This window comes from Brachycentrus maculatus, unplaced genomic scaffold (genome assembly GCF_059751285.1).
Source record: "Brachycentrus maculatus isolate JH-2025_06_01 unplaced genomic scaffold, ASM5975128v1 h1tg000475l, whole genome shotgun sequence".
Taxonomy (NCBI): Eukaryota; Metazoa; Arthropoda; class Insecta; order Trichoptera; family Brachycentridae; genus Brachycentrus; species Brachycentrus maculatus.
This window is the reverse complement of record NW_028281222.1, coordinates 371,330-383,656: the sequence shown is the minus strand read 5'-3', so window position 1 is coordinate 383,656 and position 12,327 is coordinate 371,330. Positions and strand designations below refer to the sequence as shown.

Below are 12,327 nucleotides of genomic sequence, written 5' to 3'. Positions count from 1 at the left end.
GACACTTCGTGATGGAATTGCATTTTTAATTTATTATTAGATTAAAACCAATATTTTTAGCTTTTCCACTTTTTTATTTGACCAGCGACCGGGTTTCGTCGTTACCGACATCATCAGACTGGATCTGATGATGTCGGTAACGACGAAACCCGGTCGCTGGTCAAATAAAAAAGTGGAAAAGCTAAAAATATTGGTTTTAATCTAATAATGTATTATCATATCTTCGATAAGGGCATTAATGTGGCTATGATACTATATGTCTTTTTTAATGGGCCCTTGTTTTATATGAAGAACTTGATAATATTGAGTATTATGCCAAAGTTAAAGTTAAATTTTGCGTATGAAAGTGTAGTTTTTCTTTATTGACACAACGTTCCCTTGAACCTCCCGCTCCCTTCTGCAGCACCCCCCAAATGCGAAAATTTTAAAAACGCCTAGCCAGACTTCCAAAACGTCCAGAAAGGGGCGCTGGCACCCCCGATAAGAAACATAACTTCAGGAAGTGGTGGACACTCCTTCTGTCCTTTTAAAATATTGTGTTTTCTGGAATTTTATATATTGTATATTATAGTAAGTCAAAAAAATTACCATTACCATTTACCGTTGTACGGCTGAGTTGAGTAACCATTATTAAACTGAACTTTTGAACTCAACTAAACGCCTAAACTCTTTTTATAAATGTCGCGTTTTAGCCGTGACCTTTCTATTTTTGTTTACACTGAAATAAATAAATTTAGATAGTGAAATATCTTCTTTGTAATATTAATATTATAATTTTGAAAATATGTAATACAACAAATTTCAATATCAATACCATTTAACCTGAAAAATTAATGACAAATATTTCGGCGGGTGGATTCGACATTCAGCCGCGGCGAAGTCACGCCCAGCCGGGAGCTTAGTACTAGTAGCCGTTTACGTCACTTCCGGCCGCTGGCGAATATCACTTCCAGCCATAAAAAATCGAGGTAGTTGGCGGTCTTTATATAAATAGTTAGTCTGTGGTTTTGTCGCGACGACCTGGTGGTCCGCCGGTTTTCGTGTAGTGTCATCTGTGTTGTGTTTTTTACCATGCGTAAAAAAGTGAAGTCGCCTATAAATACTTTGAATTATCGAAAAAACTCTAAAAAGAGTTTTGAGTCACTCCATCACGTAATCTTCGGCGAATATGGCACAAAAAATCGACCAAAAAACATATTTACAGAAATATCTCAGCGGGCCCTCTAAAGGTGACAAAAAGAAGAAGAAGAAACATGGCAAAATCAAGGGAACGGGGTAAAGATTTTTAATTACTAAATTAAAATAAATTGAATGCATGATGTAGTATATTAGATATAGAAAGAGCATTACCCTGGTCTGTACTATATGTTTATATTTACATATGGTACAGACCACTTGGGTCACACTTCGGCGTCCGTTCAAATCAAGTCAATGCGCATGAAGTTAAAATAAGCCGGTAAATTCTAACAGCATTTGAACTAAGAAACTTTTGAGAAATTCAACTATATTACTGTGATTTATGTTCGTGAATTGTGCAAAACATTCCACGTATGAGAGGCAGCAGGCTGGTAAAACAAGTTTGATCAGGTTCGGTATTCAAGATGGCGTTGTGGGACATGTAAAATTCGTCTCGGTATACAAAACAATGCACGTGCGCTACGTACAATGATAATATTATAATAAAAATCTTAGTTTAATTTATTATGCAATATGCTCCCACAGGAAATATTATACTTAGCTGGAAACAAATTGTAAATCTGTAAAAAAATAAATAAAAACAAAATAATGGTTTAAAAATCAGAAGCACCAGTGCGTCGTAATTAACCTATTTACTGGGCGGGACGTATAAATATCGCTCACTCCTTTCAACAACGTCAAAAATAAAATAAAAACTTGATTTTCAGGATATCTTTATAATGTTTGGGAATACAATAAAATGTAATAAAAAAAAATATCAAGCCACTTATGGAACTTTTTACTGTGCAACAGATGTTTTTAAGTAAAACCTGTATGTTTTTTTCTCCATTTGAAAAATATTTAGTACATTAAAAAAATAATTAAACAATACATTTTCTTCAAAATACATAAACAACACTTTCTGTCCTGTAGCGGGTAAATATTAAGCTAAAAATATGCCGTGTTTGCTGGGATATAGTACATTTTCTGGGCATTCCGAAAACATGCGCAAGTGAAAATTGACGATTTTTTATATTTATGACGTTGAAAGGAGTGAGCGAACGTTTTCAATATCGGGTACGGGTAGGGGACGTGTGAATACGTCATTGAAATATTTGTTGCGGACCTTTTTTCAAATAACAAAGTTGATCAAAGGTCATCCATACATGTTTCGACATGATTTTAAGACGCGGAGGGAATAAACATCATTTCGCTATTGAGAGTGGCGGACGTGTTCTGAGTGAGCTGTGACGGTCACGTACGTACACCTACCTACCTATTTTCTTATTACAATATATTATTTAGTAATATTTCTTATATTTCCAACCTTTTTATTTTAGAATACATTTTTTTTAACCTTCCAGCGGGCGCGTTGAAAAATTTCCCTTTGTCATACATTTTATGTCATCAAGTTTTCTGTATGTAAATTGGGTTTTCTTTATATAAATGTTATGAAATTGCTGTTATGCAATAAAAATTATAAATTTCCGTACACGCGGACCTAATCTTTCGCACATTCGCGTTTCGCACAATTCGCTATTTCGCACATAATTTTTTTTGTGGTTGCAATAATGCCAGAATTTCCATGCATTCCATGTTTCCCTTCTACACTTTGAAATGCATATGAACCGGGTCCGTACTGTGAAAAATGTCAATGAGATGACCGTATTATGGGAGAATGTGGTCAGGATGGAGAATGCATATCGCTCACTTCTTTCAACCACGTCATATATAAAAAAAACTTGATTTTTCAGGAGATCATTTTTCTAACTAACTAACTAACTAACCATCACGCCGCTTCACCGCAGGGGTAGGCAGAGAGAATCGAACACCACACCACTCTGTCTTTGCAAACATTCTTCGCCTCTTCCACATTCATGCATCTCCTCATACATACCCGACGATTATTACGACTCCTGACCCGGCCGCTTTCAAGTATTTGACATACCTGATTGTGCCAGGTTTTCCTCGGTCGTCCTCTGCTTCTTTTTCCAACTACATTAGAGTGGGAAAAGAAGCAGTTTGATTTAAAATTTAATACATAAATGCTACCTACTCTGGCACTGGTATTTACTGCACCTAGTAAGGATAGACAGTGTCTAATAATAAAACATAAAAAAAAACATGTAATAAAAAGATAAAAATACATGAATTTCCATATTTTGTTGTTGTAATTTCTCATTCGTACAGTGGGGGGGGGGGGGGGTTATGTGTTTTTCACTTATGAATTACATGAAATTATAGTAACTTTAAACATAAAGAGTAAATCCACTGACGAGTAGGCATAGACAATGAAACTTGAAAATTTGAAGCCTGAGTAGGGTCATGATAAGCGGTGTTGCATAAGCCGTAGCTAGATTTCAGTCACTTGGACATTAGGTAATTAAAAATTAATAAAATTGACTGCCACGGCAATTTTCAGAATTCCGGTCTAAAAAGCCAATTTCCTTTCATATAATATTATGAAAAACTATAATTATTGTACATAATCATATTCTCTGTTCATTTATTTATCAATTTTGTGTTCATGTAAACCAGCATTGATTTTTCGTTCTCTTCCCGGAAGCCATCTAACTATATTAGCACTGATATACTAGGAATTTTATCATAGCTGTAGGAATATGGCGAGTAAACACAGTACGAGATAACTCCTAGTCGGCTTCTTGTCAAAAACCGCAATCTATGTGTTATCTCGTGTTAATGGTATTAATTATTATTACCGCCATTGTGTAGTGAAATTTTGAAGCGTAAATATTAGTTGTTTTTTTCTTATCCTTCCCCTTGCTGTGCCAAAAGTCAACGCGTTCCGGTGCTGTGTAGTCAATGCACACGTAAAAATTAATTATTTATAATAATGAAAAAAACATTTGTATATAATCACCTAAATTTATTATATTTCGTATTATTTTTTGACATCTTATCAAAGATGAAGAAGAATATGGAAGTCTGGGCTTTTACGGGGCGACGGCCGTCATAGGCTGGTTTAAGTGATCACTTTACACACGTGTAACATTCACCAATTCTACCCATTATTGACAACCACATTACTCAAATTCTTGGAAGTTCTATATATCGTTGTCGTACAGGAGAAAGTGACCAACTACCAAAACGTAAAAGGTTCAAGAGGGCCATTTAACTCACTTTTGCTTGGCAAGAAATTATACGTCATTTTTACCAAGTCAATATGTTATATTTCCAAGGTCAATATCCTTTGGGATTTTTTTCAGGGCAATATTAAGCTAGTAAGATATCAAATAGTCAACGATCACGTCTTTGTAAAAAATGCACTTGGTCACTTTCTCCTGTATGACTAGGATATAATAATTTTTACAAAGTGGTTATTTTTAATGAGTCAATATATTATACTTTCAAGTTTAAAATCTCATGGGATTATTTTAGGGCAATATTAAGCATGAAAGATATCAAATAGTCAATAATTACATTTTTGTAAAAAAAAATGCACTTGGTCACTTTCTCCTGTATGACTACAAAAAAAATATAAGAAAATAACTCCTGTAATTGGAGATAATCCAGATTTTGTGAACAAGTATTTGGACGCACTCAAAATGTTGCATTATATTTCAAGTCGAAAGTGATTTTATAGCTGAAAACATGAACAAAATCATCGACTCACATTCACAAATGAGCGACAAAACCACCTCGGTTGTCTGGACCTATTTACAAAACTTGCTATAACACTATACATGCGGACAAATCATTTATTTTTATGTTTTATATTATTTTTTTTTGTAATGATTAAAGAAAACACTTGTTTTTTACCACTTGAGTTTTATTAAAGACTACATGTTTCAGAAGTCAAACTTCCATCATTCAGGTCTGTATAATAACTGTTATTATACAGACCTGAATGATGGAAGTTTAACTTCTGAAACATGTAGTCTATAATAAAACTCAAGTGGTATAAAACAAGTGTTCTCTTTAATCATTGTAACATGTCTTACCACAAAGTTAATGCCGAAACAATATATATATAAAACCCTTCTTCTTCTCCGTCTTAATCCTCATTGCTGAGGGTTGTGACCCTTGCAGAAGCAATGACTCTTCTCCAGTTATCCCTTGACTGCGCTGCACGTAGCGCTCCAACCACTGAGGTGCCTGCTGCTGCCTTAATTTGATCGGTCCATCGTGTGGGGGATCTTCCTCTCCCTCTCTTTCCCTCCAGGCTACCGATCACAACTAGTCGTTCCAGGCTATCCTCGTTGCCACGCGCAACGTGTCCAAAGAACTGGAGAATCCGTCGGGTACAGATATTGGCCAGAGACAAGATAAAACCCTTATCCGCACCCAAATGGTGCATAGGGCACTGCGTCATATATTGCGTTATCTGCGTTATCTTGATCGTTTATACATGAAGGAAAGGTGATCAGCCCTCCGCTTCAGGTATTGAATAAATATTACAATGAAAAAATCACTAATTTTTATTTTACCCCCCTTGGGAATCGAACCCGGAACCTCCAGAACGGTAGCCGAGCGTGCTGACCATTACACTACGGAGGCGGACGGAATAATAAATAAAATATTTATTTTTGTGTTTCTTCCCTTTTTTTAGAATCAAAATCATCGATGACGACGTTGATATCAGCAAGTTGCGAGCGCTGGACGACGATGAACTAGACTTGCTCGGGTACAATGAAGATGCTCCGCAAATCGCCGGGATCATTGACGATAGGCCGGAGGAGGTCAAGCGGCTCGAGCAGTTCAGCAAAGAGAAGTGGAAAGTCATTTCTGAGGTGAGAATTCAAAGGTCAAATTTTTATAGATTATTGCAGGACAAGAATCTAAAAAAACCTTACCTTAAATTTGTCATCATCATCAGCCTGTGTCCGTCCACTGTTGAACGTAGGCCTCCCGCATGAGTCTCCATCCTCTTGGATCCTCCGCCTTCCGTATCCAGGTCACTCCCGCTATTCTTCTTATATTGTCAGTCCATCTTGAAGGGGATCGGCCGATGCTTCGTTTGCCAGTTCTTGGGCGCCATTCCAATACCTTTCTTCCCCATCGACCGTCGTCTCTTCGACAGATATGTCCTGCCCATTGCCACTTGAGTGTGCCTATTCGTCGGGTAGCATCCACTACTTGAGTTCTTCTGCGTATTTCCTCGTTTCGGATTCTATCTTTTAGCGACACTCCGAGCATGGATCTCTCCATAGCACGCTGGGTGATTTTTATTTTATGAGTAAGACTTGTTGTTAGATTCCACGTCTCTGCGCCGTAAGTTAATACAGGGAGGATGCATTGGTTAAACGCCTTAGTTTTTAGTTAAACGCCTTAAATTTGTCATCGCTTGCAAAATATGCATGGGATCCATCATTGTGTTTATTTTTCCTCTTTTAATTTAGTATTTTTTGTTCTCAGGATGATGGTTTCACGTCCACACTGTCTGTACAGCAGATTACCAAAAAGATTCCAAATATAGCGAGTAAACAATCAGATAACAGCGACTCTGAATTAAATCCGTCGCGAGAAACTAAAGGCTACGATGTGGATTTAAGTCCGCCTAGAAATAGTAGACTGGACCATCTGGACTCTAGCGAAGCCGCCAAAAGAGCCAATTCGGACTCTGGTCCGCGAAAAGATATGAAAAATAGCAAGTCCGATGACTCGGATTTGAGTCCTCCGAGAAATAGAAGCAAAAGAAATGCGGTTTCTGATTCTAAACGGTCGAGAAAGGCGAATGATGATCGTGACTCCAGTCCGCCCAGAAAAACAAAGCATTATAATTCTGACTTAAGTCCTCCGAGGAGTAGAAACGATGCATCTAAGCCAAAAAATAAAGATAGTAAAAATTATGATTCTGATCTAAGTCCTCCTAGGAGTAGAAACGATGTTCATAAGTCAAAAAATAAAGACAGTAAAAATTATGATTCTGATCTTAGTCCTCCTAGGAGTAGAAACGATGTTCCTAAGTCAAAAAATAAAGACAGTAAAAATTATGATTCTGATCTTAGCCCACCTAGGAGTAGAAATGATGTTTCTAAACCAAAAATTAAAAACAGTAAAAATTATGATTCCGATCTAAGTCCTCCGAGGAGTAGAAACAATGTTCCTAAGTCAAAAAATAAAGATAGTAAAAATTATGATTCTGATCTAAGCCCACCTAGGAGTAAAAATGATGTTTCTAAACCAAAAATTAAAAACAGTAATAATTCCGATTCCGATCTAAGCCCTCCGAGGAGTAGAAAAGACAATTCTAACTCGAGAACGAGTCCTTTACGAAGCAAAAAAGTTTCCGACTCGAGAAAAGATACGAGTAAAAATTATGACTCCGATTTGAGCCCACCGCGAGAGAGTAAGAGGATCGAGTCCAAGCAGAGTCATGTCAACAGGAAGAGGAGTCGATGGGCTGATCCAGACGAAGAACTGGGCGAAAAGATACTCCGGAACATCAACAGGGAGAGAGACGATTCCGGAAGCAGCAGGAGAGATAATACTGACAGACCAAAGTCTGATAGGTACGGGAATAAGAGGTTCATTGGACAGGATGATAGACAACATGACGGCAAGAGGTCTGAAGGGGACGAGAGGATCCCCAGGAGGATGGAGAAGACCTTGGATGGGAAGAAGGCCGGCTTGCAGAACGCCCGGCAGATGGTTGAAGAGAACCTGGAGTTCAAGAGGAGAGAGGCCGAAGTCTTCGACAATCTATCGGAGGAAGTTTCCGGAAGAAATGCTCAGGTCGTCAAGAGGAATTTAGGTAATTATCTTGCATTTTTCATATCTATCTGCCTATCATTTTTCATATCCATCGTGCTTGCAGATAAGCCTCTAATATAGAAGCTTTGTGGGTCATTCTTTTAACCTTTCCGGGAGTATGGACGCAAATGAACGTCGGTGATGTAACTCAGTCAGTTGGTATGATGTAACTTGTATAGCAATGACAAATCGCTGGTTAGATGCCAAAGGGCCGCAACGCAAAAAAAATCAACTCATTGCAAAAATGCTAGAATTATGAGTGTCTTTCGAATATGAAAATATTGACAATTTAGATACCATAGAACGGGGCTACTTGAACTTTGATGTGTTACTTGAGCCCAGTAAAAAAATAAAAAAAAATTTGACCTGTATTTGGTCTACAATAATGAACGTATCGACATGATTCATTGTTTCCCTGACAGGTGACACTTATTGTCACGATACGTTCATTATTGTAGACCAAATACAGATTTAAATCTCTTTTTTGCACTGGGCTCAAGTAACACATCAAAGTTCAAGTAGCCCCGTTCTACGGTACCATATTATTTGAAATAAAGAGTTTTTTTTTTTGTAGCGTTGTGGTTCTTTGGCATTTATAGTTGGATATAATTTTGTCATAAAATAAAACCTAGAGAGTGAGTTTTATTTTATTATTTTTAAATTATTATCTTCATAATACATAGATTTCGTTTAAAAGAAAAAATTTCATGCAAAAAGAACTCACTCCCCAGAGAAAGTCGGACATCAATTTTTGTACTCCCGGAAAGGTATAAAAAAAATCTTTATTTGGTTGCAAACAATTTTATTTTGTTAAATGTGTTATATTTCATGAAAAAGTTTATAAATAATTGTCTGTCAGAAAGTGAAAACATCACAAATGAATTATATATTATATATATTTTTTTGTCTGAATAGGTAAAAAAGAAACAGAAGAAGACAAGCAGAAGAGGATGGAGAAAGAAGTGAAGGATAAGGCGTTGCAAGCTAAATATCACCAGTGGGGGAAAGGGTAAGTCATATTTAAAGTATATTCATTACTACATATCGCTCACTCCCTTCAACAGCGTCATATATCAAAAATCGTCAATTTTCAGTTGTGCATGTTTTCAGAATGCCCAGAAAATGTACTATATCTCAGTAAAAGCGGTATATTTTTAACTTAATATTTACCCGCTACAGGGCAGAAAGTGTTGTTTTTGCATTCTTAAGAAAATGTATTGTTTGATTACTTTTTTAGATATACTATTTTTTTTTTAAATGGAGAAAAAACCTTCATATTTTACCTAAAAAGATCTGTTGCACAGTAAAAAGTTCAAGAAGTCGCTTGATATTTATTTTTAATACATTTTACTATATTCTTAAACTTTAAAAACGATCTCCTGAAAAATCAAGTTTTGTGTTTTGTACTATTTCTGTGAGCCTAAGCGGCTCATTATTAGAAATAGGTATCAAATTGTGGTAGAGTGGGTTCGAACCAAGAAACTCTGACTCAAGAGTCTGCGACACTATCCACAGTACCACAACCCGACACAATATTAACCTCCAAGCTGCTCAATTACGAGTGTCAAACTTTCCGTCCTGTGCTGGATTATTTTACATGACGATATTTTTGACAAAAAAAAACATATTTTTGCCTATTTTCTGTAGTGAAACTTTCGGAAGTCGTTCGGATATCCACTATAGATGTTCACAGTGCACAATTCACTTTACTTATTATGTTTTTATAGTGTATTTACACAAAAATATTGACATTTACGGACTTGCGGCAGAAAATTTGGCGGCCGTATAGAAGACGCGGCTGTCGTATAGTCCAGGGGTTCCCAATCTTTTTCAGCCCGCGGCGCCCTTACAAGTTTAATATTTTGTCACGGCGCCCTACTCGGCTGTCCAAATTTAAAACACAGTAAGGGACATTTTTTTTGTAGTACGTTTTTTTTTGTATTTTTGGACTAAGTAGAGTCTACTTAGTCCATAAATGCAAAAAAAACCTACTACAAAAAAATGTCCCTTACTGTGTTTTAAATTTGGACAGCCGTACTGTAGTAAGCTATTTGGAAAAGACACTGACTATATTTGCATATACATATATTATAGTCGAAAGAAATAGGTAGGTACCTACAATAATAGTAATAGGGTAAAAAGATGCTATATTATTTCGAGAAATAAAATTTTGAGAATTTCTTGAAATAATATATCAAGATGATCCACAAAGTTAATGCTTTCAATATTCAAAACATAAAAAGATGCTAGCTCTCAAAAAAGAAATTGTTGCTTTAAAGGTACCCGAGAATATTTGTGGTTTCGGATAATGATAGAGGATCGACTCACGGCGCCCCTCTTTACTTTCTACGGCGCACCAGGGCGCCGCGGCGCACACTTTGGGAACCCCTGATGTTGTCTATTTGTTGCGTGCGCGCAGTTTTTTTTAAATGCATTATAATAAAAAATGGGTGTAAATCAAAATGAAATTTAGAAAAATGAACGACTCCTTCAAAAGTATGAATCAGTTAATTAATGTATAAGTTTCTTTGTTTTCCCCGTATCATCTCTCATATTTACCCTTCACTCGTCATGCCCCGTCTCCCTCTCTCCCCAGGCTGAAGCAGGCGGAGGAGCAGGAGGCCAACGTCCGCGACTACTTGCACGAGGCGTCCAAGCCCCTGGCGCGCCACAGGGACGACCGCGACCTGGAGAGCGCCCTGCGCCAGAAGGAGAGGGCCGGCGACCCCATGCTGGAGTACATGCGCAGGAAAGAGACGGACAAGGGGGCCCCGGAGGGAGCGCCAGGTAATTATGATTCTCTCGTTTATCGATTCGGCAGTCATTTTGTGGTAAAATCGTCTCATTTTTTATTTTTTGTAACTGCAGACAGTTGGTGGAATTCCATATCGAATTGTTGGGTAGTATATCCAAAATTGAACAAGGTTTATTGGATTTAACCCTTCACTGCATGACTGCATTGACAGTTCGTCTTCGAGAGACAAGTGAAGTTATTATTTTGGCGTTCATAGCGCGTCTTTTGGCTAAATTATGAACTATATACGTGAGTTATGAATGTATCTTATCAGTAACAACAAATAATGGGTGCTTATATTTTTAAAGAACGTTTTAACACTAACTTTTGGGTATGTAACAAATTCGATGCACTATGCAGTGAATGGTTAATTCTACATTTATTTATGTATATGTTGACATTATCAAACACTCCTGTGTTTGATAATGTCTTGATAAGACGAAACTCGTGTTTTTGATAATGTCTTGATAAGACGAAACTCGTCACATATTAACATATACATAAATAAATGTCCCCCTCCGTAGCGCAGTGGTCAGCGCGCTACGGAGGGGGACCCTGGACTGGTTCCTGAAACGCAAGAGTGATCACCTTGCCTTCATGCAAGTAACGATCAAGATAACACTGCGTCGATTAGATGCAGTGCCCTATGCACCATTGGGTGCGGATAAGGGTTATAAGTAAGTAAGTACATAAATTAAAATGGAAATCATTTTTTATTGGATCACCCTGTCTACTTTCAATGTGAGCACCCAGAAAGTGTATATTCCTAATTAGCGTTTTATTTTTTTGGTCCAGTTCGTCCCGTGTACAAGGGGCCGTTCCCCCCGAACCGGTTCAACATCCCGCCGGGCCACCGCTGGGACGGCGTGGACCGCTCCAATGGCCACGAGCGCGCCGTGTTCCAGGCCCGCAGCGCCAAGCAGGCCCTCGACAGCGAGCAGTACAAGTGGAGCACCGAGGATATGTAGAGATGAGTCTGTCCGGTATTTTTCCATTTTGACCGATCCGACGCTGTATTTCTCCGATTTTGAACGGCCATTTGTGTGTAATTTGTATATCGCTCACTCCTTTCAACAACGTCATATATAAAAAATTATCGATTTTCAGTTGTGCATGTTTTCGGAATGCCCAGATTATGTACTATATCCTAGCAAAAGCGGCATATTTTAAATTTAATATTTACCTGCTACAGGGCAGAAAGTGTTGTGTTTGCATTTTGAAGAAAAGCCATTGTTAAATTATTTTTTTAAATAAACTAAATATTTTTCAAATGGAGAAAAAACCTTCAGGTTTTACCTAAAAAGACCTATTGCACAGTAAAAAGTTCAATAAGTGGCTTGATATTAATTTTTAATACATGTAATTTTATTATTCTTCTACGATCTTCAAAAAATCAAGTTTTTTGATATATGACGTTATTGAAAGGAGTGAGCGATATATATTAGGGTGGTGACTGACCAGAGCGTTTCGTCAAAACATCGCTCGCGGCGAGCATCGCCGAGCATCCAAAACTACGGATGGGGCGCTCGGCTCGCTGTGCTGACTATACGAATGCTGGCATCGTAACGTGTTACGTTACGACGAAATGGCTCTGGTCAGTCACCACCCTTAGGGTTTTCCGAATTATCCTAACTAGAACATGT

The 12,327-nt window shown here is 37.5% G+C and overlaps 1 protein-coding gene across 1 annotated transcript; it reads left to right on the top strand.

Annotated features, from left to right (window-relative positions):
* The first annotated feature begins 1,003 nt into the window (after window positions 1-1,003).
* Window positions 1,004-11,813, top strand: LOC148302114 (uncharacterized). The gene is made up of 6 exons (XM_088272011.1): window positions 1,004-1,275; window positions 5,747-5,927; window positions 6,553-7,891; window positions 8,806-8,899; window positions 10,487-10,677; window positions 11,480-11,813. The coding sequence occupies exons 1-6, from the start codon at window positions 1,169-1,171 to the stop codon at window positions 11,650-11,652; spliced, it is 2,085 nt and encodes a 694-aa protein (XP_088128137.1). The 5' UTR covers window positions 1,004-1,168; the 3' UTR covers window positions 11,653-11,813.
* The last annotated feature ends 514 nt before the right edge of the window (window positions 11,814-12,327 follow it).

Bases quoted from the DNA above. Each gene is read 5' to 3' on its own strand.
- LOC148302114 (XM_088272011.1), top strand. From the start codon at position 1,169: ATGGCACAAAAAATCGACCAAAAAACATATTTACAGAAATATCTCAGC. The intron at 5,928-6,552 runs GTGAGAATTCAA...TTTTGTTCTCAG, and splicing joins AGTGGAAAGTCATTTCTGAG to GATGATGGTTTCACGTCCAC. The intron at 8,900-10,486 runs GTAAGTCATATT...CTCTCTCCCCAG, and splicing joins TATCACCAGTGGGGGAAAGG to GCTGAAGCAGGCGGAGGAGC.